The 16,900-nt window shown below is 49.6% G+C and overlaps 6 protein-coding genes across 6 annotated transcripts; 3 read left to right on the top strand and 3 right to left on the bottom strand.

Annotated features, from left to right (window-relative positions):
• Positions 1–205: 205 nt before the first annotated feature.
• Positions 206–2,075, bottom strand: BC939DRAFT_467339 (uncharacterized protein). The gene is made up of 6 exons (XM_051557770.1): positions 1,499–2,075; positions 1,319–1,397; positions 1,134–1,222; positions 841–1,043; positions 475–744; positions 206–370 (listed from the first exon to the last, which is right to left on the bottom strand). Exons 1-6 carry the CDS (start codon positions 1,694–1,696, stop codon positions 340–342), a joined length of 870 nt encoding a protein of 289 aa, XP_051407030.1. The 5' UTR covers positions 1,697–2,075; the 3' UTR covers positions 206–339.
• A 2,069-nt stretch (positions 2,076–4,144) lies between these two features.
• BC939DRAFT_403206 (cyclin-like protein) lies at positions 4,145–5,089 on the bottom strand (the record flags this gene model as incomplete). Its single annotated transcript, XM_051552722.1, has 2 exons — positions 4,145–4,882; positions 4,988–5,089. The coding sequence occupies 2 exons, from the start codon at positions 5,087–5,089 to the stop codon at positions 4,145–4,147; spliced, it is 840 nt and encodes a 279-aa protein (XP_051407029.1).
• A 775-nt stretch (positions 5,090–5,864) lies between these two features.
• BC939DRAFT_20971 (uncharacterized protein) lies at positions 5,865–6,271 on the top strand. The gene has a single exon (XM_051550690.1). The coding sequence runs from the start codon at positions 5,990–5,992 to the stop codon at positions 6,206–6,208; it is 219 nt and encodes a 72-aa protein (XP_051407028.1). The 5' UTR covers positions 5,865–5,989; the 3' UTR covers positions 6,209–6,271.
• Positions 6,272–7,465: 1,194 nt separating this feature from the next.
• BC939DRAFT_416608 (P-loop containing nucleoside triphosphate hydrolase protein) lies at positions 7,466–9,962 on the top strand. The gene is made up of 5 exons (XM_051553014.1): positions 7,466–7,719; positions 7,861–8,025; positions 8,131–8,456; positions 8,570–8,726; positions 8,813–9,962. Exons 1-5 carry the CDS (start codon positions 7,590–7,592, stop codon positions 9,904–9,906), a joined length of 1,872 nt encoding a protein of 623 aa, XP_051407027.1. The 5' UTR covers positions 7,466–7,589; the 3' UTR covers positions 9,907–9,962.
• Positions 9,963–10,040: 78 nt separating this feature from the next.
• On the bottom strand, positions 10,041–12,986 carry BC939DRAFT_416606 (Hsp90 protein-domain-containing protein). The gene is made up of 3 exons (XM_051553013.1): positions 12,640–12,986; positions 12,270–12,536; positions 10,041–12,175 (listed from the first exon to the last, which is right to left on the bottom strand). The coding sequence occupies exons 1-3, from the start codon at positions 12,820–12,822 to the stop codon at positions 10,124–10,126; spliced, it is 2,502 nt and encodes an 833-aa protein (XP_051407026.1). The 5' UTR covers positions 12,823–12,986; the 3' UTR covers positions 10,041–10,123.
• Positions 12,987–13,444: 458 nt separating this feature from the next.
• On the top strand, positions 13,445–15,608 carry BC939DRAFT_20946 (uncharacterized protein). Its single transcript, XM_051550687.1, has 4 exons — positions 13,445–14,028; positions 14,116–14,195; positions 14,306–14,548; positions 14,647–15,608. The coding sequence occupies exons 1-4, from the start codon at positions 13,698–13,700 to the stop codon at positions 15,484–15,486; spliced, it is 1,494 nt and encodes a 497-aa protein (XP_051407025.1). The 5' UTR covers positions 13,445–13,697; the 3' UTR covers positions 15,487–15,608.
• The last annotated feature ends 1,292 nt before the right edge of the window (positions 15,609–16,900 follow it).

Here is a 16,900-nt window from a genome sequence, read left to right as displayed (position 1 = left end):
TGGCCATGGCCGAATGCGTCAAACTATTCGATTCGCGCCGCGACGATGATGACGATGACGATGACCAGGACGATGCTGTTGCCGAGGCTGGCTCCAAGGTCCTCAAGCTGTTCGAGCTCATGAACTAGGGCCATGGGACTTCTTTTTCAAAGATCCCATAGAGAAGAATAATTACCAAATTAAAGGCGACATCGAAAACAATATTGTTGCTGTTGATGCATGGCTTTATTTTCTTGCAGTACCCTGTGCTGCTGTCATATGGCGCCATGTTCAGAGATGACGGGCCATAGTAGTCGCTATGCTGTTAAAAACGTGTTCCCCCGCTCCTGGTTTTCTTTTTCAGCCGCGAGGGGGGACGCGCTTGCCGCTTCTTGAAAAAAATGGGAAGTTGACAAAATAAGGACATTGTTAAAATAATGAGCTCAGTGATCTACCTTGCTGAGATTTAAAAAAAAAAAAAGCACTTAACATTACCTTTTGCCGCTACCGAATGTAATGCGTTCAATCTCACCCATGAATTCTGGGCTCTGGAACAAGTGCTGGTCGCCCATTTCATAGTCCATCATATGTGGTCCACCTCCTCCTGTCTTGCGATGCTTTCCAGACCCTGAACTAGAATTCTCCTTGATCCTCTCCAGTTCCTTTTCAAATGCCTCCTTTGCCTGCTTTTCTTTCTCATGGTTCTCCCGCACCTGGGCCATCTTAGCATCCAATGCTAACAGCAATGCCTCCGAGGTTTTCGTCCTGTGGTGAAAGAGAAAGAAAACGAATGAGGCGCGTTGTCAGAGCTGGTGAAGAGATTGGAGGAAAAAAAAAAAGCGGAGACCAGACGATCCTTACCAGTCTTCCAGCACTTTGAGCATGATTTGGGCCTGGCCTGGACGCAAGTCTCGTCCCATGGCCGAGTGGACCTCGACCAGTTTTAGCTTCTGATCCAAGTTGGCATTGATCACATTTTGGTATATGGCATCCATGATCAGATCCTCCAGCTGGCGCACATTGGCAATCTCGAGATACTCCAGCAGATCCTTGTATGGGATGGCCTGCAGATCCCACAGACAAAAAAAATAGTCAATAACCCTGTCAATCCACCATCCGGGATATGTATTGCAGCTCTTGAACGACAACGTTACCCGCACTCGCTCAGAGAGCGTGACAATTGAGAGCTGCTGCAGTTTGGTCCTCTGGGCCTCAGTGATCTCTGGCAAGCTGTCCTTGTTCTCTATTTGAGTAGGCATTTAACGATGGATGAGTTCACAAGCCTTGAGAAGACCGATATTCTGATCAACCTCATGCTGCAACCGGAGAGCCCCCTTACGTTGATAATCCTGATATGTTCCAAATGAGAAGATCTCGAGGAGCCTGTGGTACTTTGCGTGCTCAGGGCTGGACCTCAGCTGATGGATTCGGTGGGACCAAAACGGCATACAACATTAGATCTCGGAACCATGTCCTCCAGAACACAAGGAAAGTATGGACACTGTATCCCCCAATTTACCTCTACAACGTTGGGCATATCGAGAAGCTCGCCAAAGACCATGACGCCAGGCGCAGCCAAGACATCCTTGATGAGCTGGACACATCCTGCACCTTTGGCTGACTTTGATAGGGCTAGATAGGGTTCCAGACGTTGTCCAAAAGAGGACTTGAATGATTCCCCCGAGGTTGATGTCTCTGCTGCGATTGAGGTAGCCATGACTGGAAATGCCGTATGTAGAATCAACGACGAGGATTTGTCGAGAGAATGGTGACAATGGTGTGCAATGAGAAGGAGCGAGCTGCGGCAGTTGGTAGTCTCTGATGTCTTTTTCTCTCTCTTTCCGTTTTCGGACTAAAGGCTGGTGTCTTTGGATGGATATCTGTCTCTGCTTTGAGGGTCCTGTTCCTTGTCGATGGTGATGATGTTAGCTTTGTCGAATGTCGATGGGAAGAAGACCAAGAAGGACGCGTTCCCCTCTTTTGAGAGCCTTCGCGGTCGCGAGTGACCACCTTCCTTTGGGTCGACTAGTTGATTACGGGGCACATCGTTGCATTCCTAGCCTTCAACGACGCGGTGGTATCCATTTGAGTTTAAGGATGTGGCCATCAAATGCGTAGCGTTGCGCAAAGGAATAAACCACACCTTAATATTTTTGATATACTTCTATAGATGGACCCATATGTCCAGGATCTGTCCCAAGCTTCTAAAATGACCTTCCGCTTAACGTAAATAGCCTAGACAATGCGCTAGCTTGTGGACGCGGCCTCTTTGCCCTGCTATACGCCTCCCGTTGCCAGGCGAGAGGCGTTCTTCCGATCTGTATCGATCTAGTATCTGTCGCTGTCGCGGCGCGCCGGGTCAAGTACCGCAGTACTTTTGGTATATAAAGTATCATGCGAAGAGGGTGTGTTGGAGTCCCTTTTGCTATGAATGCCATTTAGATACCACAGTACCACAGCATACACCGTAACACCTATAAAATGCCTCTTGTCAACCCACAAGCATTTCTCACTCTTTCCTGTCCTTACCTTCTCGTCTTTCTTTTTCGCTCTTGTTCCGTCCAGACCCCGAATTGGGATCGTATTGGGAGTGAACCTTCATATCCAGGTCACTTGCATTTTTATTCATGAGACTATTCAGCTTTCTAAACTACCAAGCTCCAGGTCGGTGCTATAAAACCCCTAGCAGCCGCATATTAAAAAAAAAAAAAAAAAAAAAAAAAAAAAAGCTCGTTCGTTTGCTTCTTTGACTCATGCTGAGATCCCCCATAAAACACCGCAGCTCTAATGTCCAACGCGCTTTTCATCTCACTGTCCACCATGCCCATCACGGCGACATCACATTTCACCAACTGCGATATCCTGTAAGTGTTAAAGTATATTTGTGCTAGGGATGCTGCCCCACGTCCAATTCCTCAGCTGACATCGTGCCCGGGCTTTCAGAATCCCACAACCCCAATTCCACATCTTAGCGTTCTGATCACTACAAAGTGCTACTCAAGAACTCAAGACCACAAAACTGTAAGTGAAAGAATGTATTTGGCTTTTTTTTTTCATCCTACATGTTCGTCTAACATCGGCTCCGTATTCATTTTAAAGTTCGGTCGAGTTACGCACAGCACTTCCCCTCTGAATAGTGCCTACTCAGGAGATTAGTCACCGATGCTCCTTGTCCAACCGATAGACCATTTCACCCTGTGGATCCACTTTTGCATCGATCAACAGAAGGCCATATCCGAGCCTTACCCACCGCTTCAGTCTCAGCGTCATTCTACTCTCTCTATGCCTTCTCTGAACCTCCATTGGCTCATTCGGATACAGTGCTGAACATTTAGTCGCAACATAAAACCTTTAACTAGAAACATCTATTCATTTTCAAGTACAACCGCTGAAATCGAAGTTTGGATCATTAAAATGCGTATTATCCTTCCATTTACAAAACCAAAGATCACCGTTTTGTCAATACGACCTCTAGCTCAAAGGGGTTTGTTCAACCGATCAATTGCTATTGAAATAAATAATATTTTTCTACTAACTTTCAAGTCTGTTATCTTCTTTCTTAACTTCTGTGTTGTGTACATGAGATATGGCCTCAGTCCATTGCCGTTCTGGATGCTGGTCCTATTAGATGGTGAGCACTCATGCATGCAACCTGAAACATTCGTTTGTTCGCACTGGCCACTGTGGTAGTTGGGCACGTTTGCGTGCAGAGTGTGAAGACCAGCTGAGCTTAAGGAAGTATATAGCAGAGGGATTGGGTCTTTGTTTCTAGAGCTCGCGATTGCGGACGGTGGTTGTAAGGGCGAGAGTGAAGGGAATTTTGCTTCGCCATCTATATAGTATCATGTAGGCGGGTGCCAATGCACATGCTCCGGCCACAACTGCTTCGCCATGAACGTGAAGCACAAGCTTAAAAGCATAGCTAGTACAAGTCAATCCAAAGTCAATAGTACGCCAGACAGTTCATTTTTTTTATCTTTTTACAGAAGCAACAGCGAAAACCACAAGGTGAATATTGATACAGACATTTGGGAATAAGCAGAAACGCAGGAGCAAAAACGCAATTAGTAATGGGTATATGGTAGATAAAAGAGTGCAAAACCTGAGAAATCTGCAAAATCGGCCAAAAAAAAAAAAAAAGACGTGTTTAAAAGAAAGAACGCGTTCAGGAGCGGAAAGCGCGAATTTGAGCAAGACCAAGACTCTGAATGTATTCGCTCGATCGCATGTACACCTCGTCCTGGTACTTCGTAAACAGAGCCTTATGTGTCTGTCCAGGCTCCTCCAGCATTGTCAAGAGGACATTGATCCCAGCTGTCAGCATCAACTCTGTGTATCCCGCATAAAGCTCGTGTTCTCTTGTCCATTCTCCCCGGAATAACAGCATCATTGAGGCGCGGTAGCCGACGGCTGCAATCATGCTGGAGGGCAGTCCAATGAACCGATGATCACACAGAGTGATATCGACAAAGTACTTCGCCAGCGTCCGAATGTCCACATCGTAGTTGTCTGCACGAGAGATCCTTCTCAGAAAGCTCATCGGTCCTGGTGCTCCCATGTCGTAGTTCAAAGCTCGAAGCATGCCAATTTCCGCCTGTCGAATTCTAGCTGGAGTGTACGCGTTTCCGCCCAGGTAGACCAGTTCTTCGATAGCGGGCGACTGAATTTCCTCGTACTTGGACGCGAGAAGCAGGGCCACCGTTCCAGCAAGCTGAAGCTGATCTAAAGGAATGACGACCTTGGAGAGGAAGCGATCCAGGTAATTGATGCAGAGATGCATTGTCTCCTGCAGAAGGTCGAATCGGCCATGCACTTGGACCAACCATTCGATCAGCTGGACTCTGTAATGCCAAGTCAGATCGATTTGTCTGCTCATGTAATCCGGATCTGGAAGGAGTTTTATCTATAATCAAGTGTGTTCATGACCAGGAAGAGAGGACGCGAGAGTGAGTAGATGTCATTCGAAGCGAGAGGGAGCTATGTGATATTTACGATGCTACGCCCTTACCTCCATCTCTCTCTTGTAAGCAAATATGGATGCTTGATACTCAAAAACGAGCGTGGGATCTGGATCGAACTCCTCCTGCTCCGACGTGATATCAATCTCCATGTCTGGCAGCACGGCACAAGAGCCATTGTCTCCAGTAGGGGTAACTTCCATTTTCGTGTCATCCAGATACAACTGCGAGTCAAACAGAGGCACTGCTGGGATTAGTGGACCCTGGTGAGATTTGGCTCCATTCCCTTGAACAGCAGAGATATCCTTGAATGGTTTTCTGGTAGTTAGCTGCTGAATGGTCTGTGCACCAGAACGCGCTGTAGTCGGTACCTGAGCTCGAGTAGCAGAGACCTTGGGCGCAGCTGGAACTTTGGCTGTGTCGTTTCGGTTGACTGAAACATATCCAGCGCCATGGGCATGTTCGTTCACCATGGCCTGGGCCTCAGAGAGCGCAATGGTTGATGTCGCCAGTGCCGAGGTCCTATGGCCATGTCTGGTGGATGTTGTGGTTGCCGTAGATGGCTTTCGAATGTTACCGGAGTCGATTTTAGTGGAGGCAAAGCGAGTCGTGCTGGCAGAAAAGGAGGAACCCAAGACATTGGCCTGTCTTTTTGAAATGGCAGCGGATGCGGACGAGTTTCTGACCAAAGCAGGGATGGCTTTGGAGGTGGTCGGAGCTGGTAACATGGACTGGGCCCGCGTCCGTGCGATTGATTCAGCCGGTGTCTGAGTTGGGACCGGAGGAGCAATAGCTGGTTTCATCTTCCTGGGTACGGCTCCCTGGTTTGCCGATGGCTGGTGCAATTGCTGGGCACTGTAGGTGGTGCGGGCAACACATTGGGTTGTAGAGCCATCGGCAGGCGGGATAGTATTCTAGCGAAACCACATTGTTATATCATTGTATTCACGGTTAGTCCGGCGCAAGGGTCGTTGGCTAACAACGAATACGGTAGAGTTAATTGCTGGTTACATACGTTGATATTGGTATTTTTCTCGAGAACGGGTTTTCTGATGCTGTCAGCTTTCTTAACGGTCGCTGTGATATTTGCTTTGATTCCAGAGGCATATGCTGCTGGCACCGGTCCGGATGACGTTCTTTGTGTTGAGTACTTGTTTTGCTGGGGCTGTACTTGGTATTGGGCGATCCTGTTCTCGTCTTGGACCATAACGCGCGGTGGTCGAAGCATCGAGGTTGGGGGAAGGAGACTTGATGTCCTGGGACCCTGCTGACGCGTGGCGGGGTTCGATATGGTAGGGCGTGGCAGTTGTTGGGTAGCCATTGCGGCGGTATTGACTCGGAGCTCCTGAACCCTGAGAGAGCGCTTAGAGAGAGCGCTTGAGTGGGTTGAGCACGCCCTATTGGCTGTAAGGCGACGTAAGTTCTAGTTTATGTCCTTGAAAAGGAGGAGGGCCGTTAATGGTTTGGTCGTGCTTTAGCCCTGGGAGAGGAATAAAGGCTGGGGATGAGGCGGGCGATGGGGATGAGGGAGTGGATTGGGGATGAGAAGGATGATGCCGAGTAGAGCGAGCACGACGCTGACTCTCTACACTTTCTACATCTGTTTGTTTGTTGTTGTCGGTTTTTTTTTTCTTTCTCTTGTCCCTCCTTAGTCTAAGTCTACAGTGGCCTAGTCCCGCGGCAAATTGCATATGATCCGTGTCCAGGCCGACTCCACTTGTGCACGGGAAAAAAGTATACAGGGCATCATACCCATTCCTTCTCCAAGTCACCATCCATTGGATGCCCTTCAAAACATGCCGTGTATGCCGTCTCTGACTCCCGCATTATTATCGACTCGACTCGACGTTCCAGCTCTTCCTCGTGCTAACCAGCGCATCCATCGATGTGGATGTGGTCGTCAAGGGCCGCTGTCAGTGCAAGCTGGCAACTGGCTGCTTACTGCTTGACTACATCCACAGCGCACCCTCCTATGGGTCGAGCTATTTGCGGGATGAACTCAATGCGGGAAAAGTAGAGACCGTGGATCCGATGACATTGGCGACTGGCGCCTCTGGAAGCAGCAGCAGCAGCAGTAGCAATAGTCCAGTGGGTCCAGTCCTTTTCCTGTGCCCCCTGGAGACGTCAACTGAGAGAGCCTCTTCCCTCCGCTGGCTGGGCGTTGCCCTTTTGGGTGGGCTCAGCCGAATTGAAATGCAGACAGCCGCACTCCAGTGAGGTGGTGGCGCAGAGGGCAAAAGGGTCCAAAAGAAAAGAAAAAATAACCTCCCTCCAAGGCTGCAGTTTGCCTAATCGTGTCATTTGCAGACGGAGTCTGGCAAGATATGCATGCATGCATGCAACTGCGGCCCACCTTGTCTACATCACTGCTGTTGCCGTTGCCACTGTCCCTATTCAGGGCAATGACCTCGCCAATACCACAATTGACAAACTGCGCTCTTTGGGCATGATCCAACCAAGCGTGGCGTCAAAAAGAGCCCTGGGATTCTGTATAAATAAGGCCAAAGAGTTCTTCGTTCCTCCCTTTTCTCTCCCTCTATCCTGTCTTCCTCTTCCTCTTCCTCACAGTCCTACTCTTCCTTCCCACTCTTGTTTTTTTGTTACTCTACATCTTCTCTCCTGCTCGACTTTCAAGAGACACAACATCCAACCATGGATTGGCTTGCGATCAAGACCGGTGCGCTCCTCAACACATCCGCCGCTGTCCTCGATAATGTCATCCAGTCTGGATCGAACTTCGAGTCCTCGCTCTCGCCTGCTGCGATGCGTGTCGTCAAAGGAGGTACGTCCGCCTCCATCATCATTCACTGCATCGCCCTCGACTGCATCGCCCTCGACTGCATACCGAGCATTCAATCAAGAGAACAAAAAGCCATGATTTGAACTAAGCATGTCTGCTCTCTATGATTTGATGGTTCTATAGTTATGGGAAATGATGTCCTCTCTGCTGGTTTCCTCCTGATGATTGTCGGCAGTTTCTATACTTTCTTCAAGGACCTGATTGTTCAGTATTACTACCAGGTTCAGTCCTGGTTCTATGTTTCCGTCGAAGTTCAGGAGGGCGATGACTGCTACAAATGGTTGTCTGGTAAGAATTGTTCACAAAAACAAAAGAGAGAGGGATGGCCCGAGGGGAACCATGCGCGTACTGACTTGGACTCCCTCTTGGGCTGAATGATGACGTCTTCTTTAGAATGGGTCGCCGAGCGCCCTCTTACCAAGTCTGTCCGTCATTTGACGGTCAAGGCTGTCTGGGACGATGACCAGGAAGATCAAGGCTATTACCGCAGCAACGACACTCGCCAGAACGAGCGCCCTCGGCTTCTGTTCTTGCCTGGCATGGGTTCACACGTTCTTTACCACAAGGGCCACAAAGTCAACGTGTCGCGAGAGCGTCCTGAAAACGCCGCTGGCGCCAACGCGGAACAGTCTCAGATCTTGGCGTCGATTCAAAAGAAGCAATGTCTCACCATTTCGACTTTTGGCTGGGATATGAAGATGCTTAAGATGATTCTTCAGGTACGGTGATATTTCTATCCAATGACATTAATTGGCTGTGGAAGAGAAACCTAGAAAACAGGGTATTGATCTTGCTTTTTTTTTTTTTTTTTTTTTTTTCACCGTCTCTCCAGGATGCTATGGATGAGTCCTACAAGAAGAAGGAGGGCAAGACCACCATCTACACCTCTCAGCCCTACGATAGTTACTGGTCCGGCTCATCTACTCGCGCCCCTCGTGCTTTCCACTCTGTCATTCTTGCTGAGGGTCTCAAGGAGGAGCTTTTAAATGGTAGGGACACGGATTGCGCAACATGTATGCAACTTGGCAGCAAATTCCCTTTTAGAAACTAACTTCTGATGCCTTGTACCGGATAGATATCACCACCTTCCGCAGCTCTGCTCAGTGGTACCATGACCGTGGAGTTCCATACCGTCGCGGTTATCTTCTTCACGGACCTCCTGGAACTGGAAAGACTTCATTTATTGTCGCTTTGGCTGGACATTTGCGCATGTCTGTTTGCATTGTCAACTTGGGTATCTCTGGTCTGAATGACCAGCAGCTGGATCAGCTCTTGAACAACGCCCCTCGCAACAGCATCTTACTCATGGAGGATGTGGATGCAGCTCTGATCAAGCGCAAGGCAGGACAAGCCCAGGCGGGATCCAACAATGTTACTCTCTCTGGAATCTTGAACGCTCTCGATGGAATCACTGCACAGGAGGGTAGCGTCGTTTTTATGACCACTAACCATATCCGAAAGCTGGCCCCTGCATTGATTCGTCCAGGGCGCTGCGACCGCAAGATGCTTTTTGATTATGCAGACAAGCACCAGATTCGCGGTATGTTCCTCAAGTTCTTCTTGAGCCGTTCTTCGACTGGCCAGGCCAACAACGAGCCTGTACCCAAGCTCCCCTTCAAGGCATTCAAGGACGCTTCATTGACAGGAGCGACAGCAGTAGAAAACGATCCCAAGGAGCAGGCACGCAAGGATGCTTTTGACGCCATGATCAATGACCTTGCGGACAAAATCTGCGAAAGGATCACCTACCAGGATTCTGTCACCACCGCTCAATTGCAGGGATTCTTCATGATTCATCGTGAGCACCCCGAGACAATTTTGGACATGATTCCTGCCTTCTTGGAGGAACTGAAGAAGGAGCGCGCGCTCTTGTCGGACAAGAAGGAGAAGCGCCGTGAGCGCCGCGCCAAGAAGAAGGCCAAGAAGGAGGCCAAGGAGAAGAAGGCCAAGGAGGACAAGCTGGCAGCAGGCGAGTCCGTCGAGAGCAGCGATGATGAGGATGAGGATGAGGATGATGATTCTGGATCGGAGTCGTTCTCGGACTCGGATTACTATGAGGAGATCAAAGGTGGAAGTAGCTCAATTACGGGCTCGAAGGCCAACAGCACTGCCGACTTGGGTGAAAAGCCTGTTGAGAAAGAGGCACTCGATGCCACCACAGCTGCTTAAGTGGATCAATATAGAGCAGCACATGTACAATAACAATAAATATATCTCTTTAAAATACAAGGCTCCTCCCTCGGACATGACAACCTGCCCTAGACTGAGCCTTCTTAGACTTGAGGAACAAGAAAGCCAGTTTCTGCATTGATACTGTAATTTTTTATTATTATAGTTTTTAATATTATCTTTTCCGGTGTGAATTGGGTGGCTCAAGGCGGTCCTTTTACAGTTCGTCATGGGTAGTCTCCTTGGTTCCCTTGGTCTCGCCGGCGTCTTCAGAGTCCAGCTCTTCCTCGGCCTTGGCGACAATATCCTCGACATTGACAGCGACCCTCTTTGCCTCACCGCTGCCAGCCGAGGCCGGATTCGTGCTATCTGTGAATTCCTTCAACATCTTGTTCAGCTCCTCTGCCGTCATATGACCAGGCTTGATCTCGTCGGCCTCCAAGATGTCCTCACGCTTCTCAATCTCGGCCTGGACTTCCTCCTGATCGCGGGGTTCGGCCAAGGGAGCCTCGAAAGTGGCCTCAGCGGAGGTATCGACATCCAAGTTCTGACGCAACATGTTTTCAACACGCGCGGCAAAGGACTTGACGCCCTCCTTCAAGCTGTAACCACTGCGGACGAGTGTGATATCGTACAGGACCTTGGTCATCTCCTGGAAGTGCTTATCGTCCTCAAAGGCCTTGGGATCCTTGCTGGCACGCTCGAGCATACCGAGAATCAGGGGGTGGCCAGGGTTGATCTCAAGGATCTTCTTCTGGTTCTTGATGAACTGGTGCATCGTCTGGTCTTTGTTCTGCTTCGCTTGACCTTCCATCAGACGCTCCATATTGGCAGTCCAACCATAGTCGTTGGCGACCAAGGCCGCGGGTGAGGTGGTTAGACGCTTGGAGACACGGACCTTCTCAACGTCGTTAATAAGGGAGGCGTGCATCCAATCCAACAGGGGCAAGAACTTCTCCTCAAGCTCCTTCTCGGTCGCCAACTCGTCCTCATCGCCCAACTTCAGGTCGGACTTGGCGACGTTCTGGAAGGCCTTGCCCTCAAAGTTGCTGAGGTGAGAGAGGACGATCTCGTCGATGGGATCATCCATGTACAGGACCTCGAATCCACGCGCCAGGAGGGACTCCACAAAAGGCGACTGCTTGATCTCGTCAACGTTCGATCCCGTAAAGTAAAAGATATCTCTCTGACCCTTCTTCATGCGCGCGACATAATTCTCGAGCGACGTGTACTTGTCCGAATCCGAGGACTTGTAGCGCAAGAGACGCGAGATCTTCTTCACATTCGACTTGTCCTCCAAAGCGCCCAATTTGAGGCTGGTGCCGAACTCCTTGATGAAGGCAGCGTACTTTTCCTCGTCCTGGGACAGCTGCTTGAGCAGATCAAACATCTTCTTGAGCAAGTGCTTGCTGATCGACTTGATACTCTTGTTCGATTGGACGGTCTCACGCGACACATTCAGGGGTGCATCCTCAGCATCGACGACGACCTTCAGGAACGAGAGCCAGCGGGGCAAGAAATCCTGGCTCTCATCTGTGATAAAGACGCGCTTGACATAGAGTTTGACGTTCGACTGGACCTGGTCGACACGCTGGAAGAGATCCTTAGGCGCCTTGTTAGGAATATAGATGATAGCCCTGAAGTCGACATCGCCCTCAGCCTTGAAATGGGAGTATGCCATGGCCTTGGCATCAGGCTCACGTGTCAAGACGGGGTAGAAGGCCTGGTACTCGGCCTCGGTGACGGTCTTAGGGTCGCGGATCCAGATGGGCTTGTTCGAGTTCATGAGATCGTCTTCCTCGTACGAGATAGTGACAGGTGCGGGCTTCTCCTTGGTCTCCTCCTTAGCCTCTTCGACCACGACCTCATCGTCCTCAGAGTCGTCAGTCTTCTTGTCGGCGACGGGTGCAGGCTCGACAGTCTTGGTCTTGGTGCGGCGGAGATAGATGGGGAAGTTGATGAATTCAGAGTACTTTGAGACGAGCTCTTGGATGCGGTCGTCCTTAAGGTACTGATCTTGATCCTCCTTGAGGTGGATGGCGATCTGAGTACCACGGCCGAGGGTATTGCCGGCAGGGTCTTTGGCGATCGTGAAGTCGTTGACGGCGGTCGACTCCCAGATGTATTGGTCGTCATTGTTGTTCTTGCTGGTGACGCGGACCTTGTCAGCGACCAAGAAGACAGAGTAGAAACCGACACCGAACTTTCCAATCAGGTCCATATCGGCCTTGTCCCCAGACATGGTCTCCAAGAATTCGGATGTGCCGGACTAGATTGACAGTGACCAGTTCACATATAAAAATGAATGACTGATTTTCCCACACAGTGACCATTTTGATCGCATGTATCGTCAGAAATCTTACCTTCGCGATAGTTCCCAAGTTCTTCTGGAGATCCTCCTTAGTCATACCAATACCAGTATCTGTGATAGTGACGACGCGCTGATCCTTGTTGATGGCGATGGTGACATTCAGGTTGGGGTTTGTCTCGAGTGCGGATGAATCCGTCAAGGACTGGAAGCGGATCTTGTCCAGGGCATCCGATCCGTTTGAAATCAACTCGCGCAAGAAGATCTCGGGGGTCTTGTAGAGCGAGTTGATGACAATGTTCATCAGACGTGATACCTCCGTCTGCACGAAAAAGAGAGGGACGAAGGAGTGGTGTTAGGACGCGTCAATTGAACGCACCTCATTTTGCTGTCAATTGGCCAGAAAGAGAAAAGTAACACTGTACCTGGAACTGGTACTTCTCGCCCTGGATCACAGGCTGTTCTGAGGCATTGCCATCGAAGGCAAAGCTATCGGGGATGGCGACCTTCTCGCCGGGCTGGTTAAAGGCGGCTTGGGCACCGGGAGCCTCGGCTGCGACGACCGAGATGGCGGCGAGGATGCTGAGCAGGAGGAAGGACTTTTTCATGGCTGGACGGGGTGTGAGTTATTATTTAGAAACAAAGGAGGTGGTTTACAGATAAAAATGACAAGTGAAATAGCAAAAAGAAAAAAGTACAGGAGGTAGAGGTAGGGTTGAAAAAGACGATGGTGAGGAATGAGGAGATGAAGGGATGAGGAGTGGAGTGGTGATGATGAGAACAAGAAAGAAGAAGAAGAAAAGTCAGACGGGACAAGAGAACCTTAATATAGGATCGGATTGTGGAGAAACCGTTGGACGATTTTGATGTGTGTGTGTGTGTACGGTTTGATGTGTTGGCCTGTGATACGTCTTTCAATGCCCACAAAGTATCGTCCTGGGATCCACAGCGGTGGCACGAAGTGATTGGTGGACTTTTAGATTCATCAAGCAGATTTCATATCTGATACGGATAAGATGGGCGCGAGTGGGTGCCTGGGCGCCGTGATACATCCTCCCATACCTGTCTGAACAGGCGCCACGGCAATACTGTGCACATGCACGCCGTTACAGCTGAGCTCCATGTCACTAGTGTCTTGATCCCTCTTGATAACAACCATCGAGAGCATCATGACCTTCCAAGAGGAACTCTCGTTTTTCTGGTTGGATATGTTGGCTTTTTTCAGGGACGGAAACTTCCCGTCTTGTCACGTGCGGCCATGTCCCATTTCGCTACAGCGCGCGTTCCCCCTTGACTGTTGGGGGGCACACGCGAAGGGGATGTGCAACAACGAACACCAGTCCTCCCGCTTCATCATCATCAGCAGCAGCAGCAGCAGCAGCAGCAGCATCATTGATCAACCTCACAAAACAAGTGCCTGCCGTCCTTTTTCTCAACCCCTCCAACATCAAATACCATCCGCTCAAGGCAAGCAGTGATTGAAATGAACTCTGTCGCTGCTTCAGGGCGGTCCCCGCGGAAAGCTCAGCGGAACTCCATCACACCCTCGATAAAGGCAACAAGGAGTTCGACAACTAACAGAGCCAATACCCCGGACATGGCTGGTACTCATGATGAGGAACCAAAGACCGTCCAGGACCTGAAGGACGAGCTCGAAGAGAAGTCAGAAACCGTTGAGCGGTTGAAGGAAAAGATTACCCAGCTTGAGGAACGTGCGAAGTATCTTGAGGCCGATGCCCGCCTGAAGGCCAGCATGATGTCCACAGAAGTCCTGAGTCTCAAAGAAAAGGCCCGGAAGTTGGAGATTGAACTCTGTAAGACTTTTGGCTCGCCCATTTTGTTCAAGGATGCGGCACAATAGCTCCAATCAGTTACTTATACGAATCATTTCTCACTGATAGCAACGATCGTTGATGAGCGCGATATCCTGGAACAAGAAATAGATGAGCTCAGGTCCCAAATAGTAGACGGCGAGGACAATGTACGTATCTCATGATGTCTTTAGCAAATCCAAGTACTCCCACGCATCCGCATCTTGCTGCTGCAGGTTCAAACCTAATTATCTCTTTACTGCATGCTCAATCTTTTTAGGATGAGGCCAGGCAGCTCTCTGTACAGCTGAAGGATGCCTGGCTTAGAATCAAAAATATGAAGGCCACTCAAGAGGAAACTGTTCAAAACCTGTTCAGCTCCGAGGAGGCGAATGCCAAGCTGAGGGCCGAGTTGGCTACTGCAGTCAATGCCTCCAGCACTGCGAAGAGCTCGCAGGTTGACGAGAGACAAAAGTGGAACAGCGAGAAGCAGGAATTCGTCGCTGAGATTAACTCCTTCAAGGTACTGTCTTGTCTATATTGCTCGGGATATCAGTAAGATGCTTCGAAATTTGCGCATAAATTGACTCGTTGTGCGACATTGCGCGCTTCGTGGTATAGGAAAAACTCTCTCTGGTGAGCAAGAACGGAGGCAAGCAGGTGCTCGACTGGGAAGAAGACAAGGCCAGACTGCGAAATAGTTTTGCACACGAAAGGTCAGCTTGGGACAAGGAGAAGAGGGGGTTCCTGGACCAGATTGCTTCGTTCAAGGTCAAGGCCTCTACTCTCACGATGCAAAAGGCTACGCCGCCGGAATGGGTCTTGGAAAAGCATAAATTGACGGAACAATGCGCAACTCTGCAAAGCCGGGTGACCATACTGGAGACCAATCGTGCCAATGAGGGTAATTCAAGCAGCTCAAGTGTCAAGAAACTTGAAGCAGATAAGCAGAAACTGCAGAAGAAGGTTGAAGCGCTACGGACCAAACTTGTCGAGGTCATGTTGCAGATGGAGGAGGAAGAGAAGAAACCGAAGGTTTGTACTGATAAATACGTTTCAAATTGCTGCATACATTTCCTGCCAATTCTATCTATCTATCCCTGCCTTAATGACTTACAAATATTGCTTTCAACTATGTTCAGGCTGGCCGTAGTCGACGTCGTGGTGCTGCTGCCCCCAGAAGAAAAAGACCGGTTGCTTCGGAATCCGACTCGGACGAGGATGAGGCGGTGGAGATCCAGGAAGCAGAGCCGCCAAAAGCAGCACCGCCTGCGCCAAGAACTCGAGCCAAGAGGAGTGCAGCAACGAAGCAGGTTAGCTACGAACTCAAGAGCGACGATGAAATCGACGACGAGGATCTTGAAATGGATGAGGCGGATGATGACGACCAAGACAAGGAGGAACCTGAGGCAGTGGAGTCAAACGAAGAAGGTGCCAACAACGATAAGGCCGTACCTTTGACTGATGATATGGATGTGGACGGGGAAGCAGAGGAAAGTGCTCATCCACCGTCCACCTCAACCAACACTCGCTCAAAGAAAGCACCCAGCAGAAAGTCACGAAAAGCTGCGGATGATACCTCGGACTCTGAGTTTGAGCCGGACGAGGTCATTGGCCGCAGCAGAGGCAGGAAGGCAGCCAGCCCTGCTGCGGAGCCAGTTTCAAAAAAGACCAAGGCCGCATCACTGAGCAAGTCGAAGTCGAATGAGACGGAAACAGCGCCTGTCACCAATGATTCCGGGGCAAAGAGCTATTCTATCGCAAGTAAGTCCACAGAGTTTTCAGGGGCGGCTATCACATCCAAGGCGAACTCATCATCGACATCTGAAGCAGCTTCAGCAACACCATCTGCGTCAGAAACGGCAGTGAGTACTCCTACTATGACCGCTGAGGGAGAGTCACCAACAACCGTGGTCAAGATTAAGAAGAAGCGCAAGCTCCTGACCGGCAAGGGACTCGATGAACTTGGAGACATTTTGAACGGACCTGGTTCCAGTTTGACCTCGGCATCACCCTCGGGTCTCACCTTTAGCAAAAGCAAGGCACGGATCAAGGCCACCTCGTCATTATTGACCGCGACTGCACCGGACAACACCAAGTTAGAGACCCTTAACGCGATCAAGATGGCCTTTGCGCTCCCCAAGGCCCGGAACTCTTCACCTAGTCGTGATAGTTAATCCTCCTCTGTACCGTTGGTTCTTTGTGTTTTTTTTCCTGTTTTTTATATTTTTTTTTCTCATTGATGTAAGTGGTGGTTGAGGCCTTGCTGGAGGTGTTGAAGGCGTTGAAGATGTTAGTCGGAACTACCTGTAAGAACTTTTGTAAACTTTGTATTTGTACATATTATCCAATCGCCCAACCCATTTGCTGTAACTTTGAACCCTCCGTTTTTGTAGTTTTTTTTTTTTTTTTTTTTTTGCTTTGACTCTCTCCTACTCTATTCCGCAGTGTATATCCAATAATACAAGAAGAGCGAGACGATCATTAATCAATATTGCAGCATCTACGGTTCTGTTGTTAAATGACATTCTCAGCAACTGGCTGAAAAAAGGCGCTTGGAGACGACGTCTGTTTTTCACTTCCATACCCCCAACAAACTCCACGGAGCAACACCTCAAGTCCAGATAACACGCTTGTCATCACTCTTACATGAGGCAGTACATCAATAATTTTTTTTTTTCCTGCGAAAGGCCAGATGTCTAACCAGTTGATTATACTGGAGCTGATTTCTGTAGGCTACCACCAAGGAACAGGATTTCAGGATGGATGCGCTTTTCATCACACGCCAATATAAACGCGCACGAGCACGCGTTCTGATAGAAGCACACATTATACTGTGCTTGGTAATCTGGGCGCCATTTCAACGCCATCAACG

Source organism: Gamsiella multidivaricata (assembly GCF_025024155.1).
Source record: "Gamsiella multidivaricata strain RSA 2152 chromosome Unknown BC939scaffold_107, whole genome shotgun sequence".
In the NCBI taxonomy this organism is placed as follows: Eukaryota; Fungi; Mortierellomycota; class Mortierellomycetes; order Mortierellales; family Mortierellaceae; genus Gamsiella; species Gamsiella multidivaricata.
This window is presented reverse-complemented; position numbering and strand designations above follow the sequence as displayed.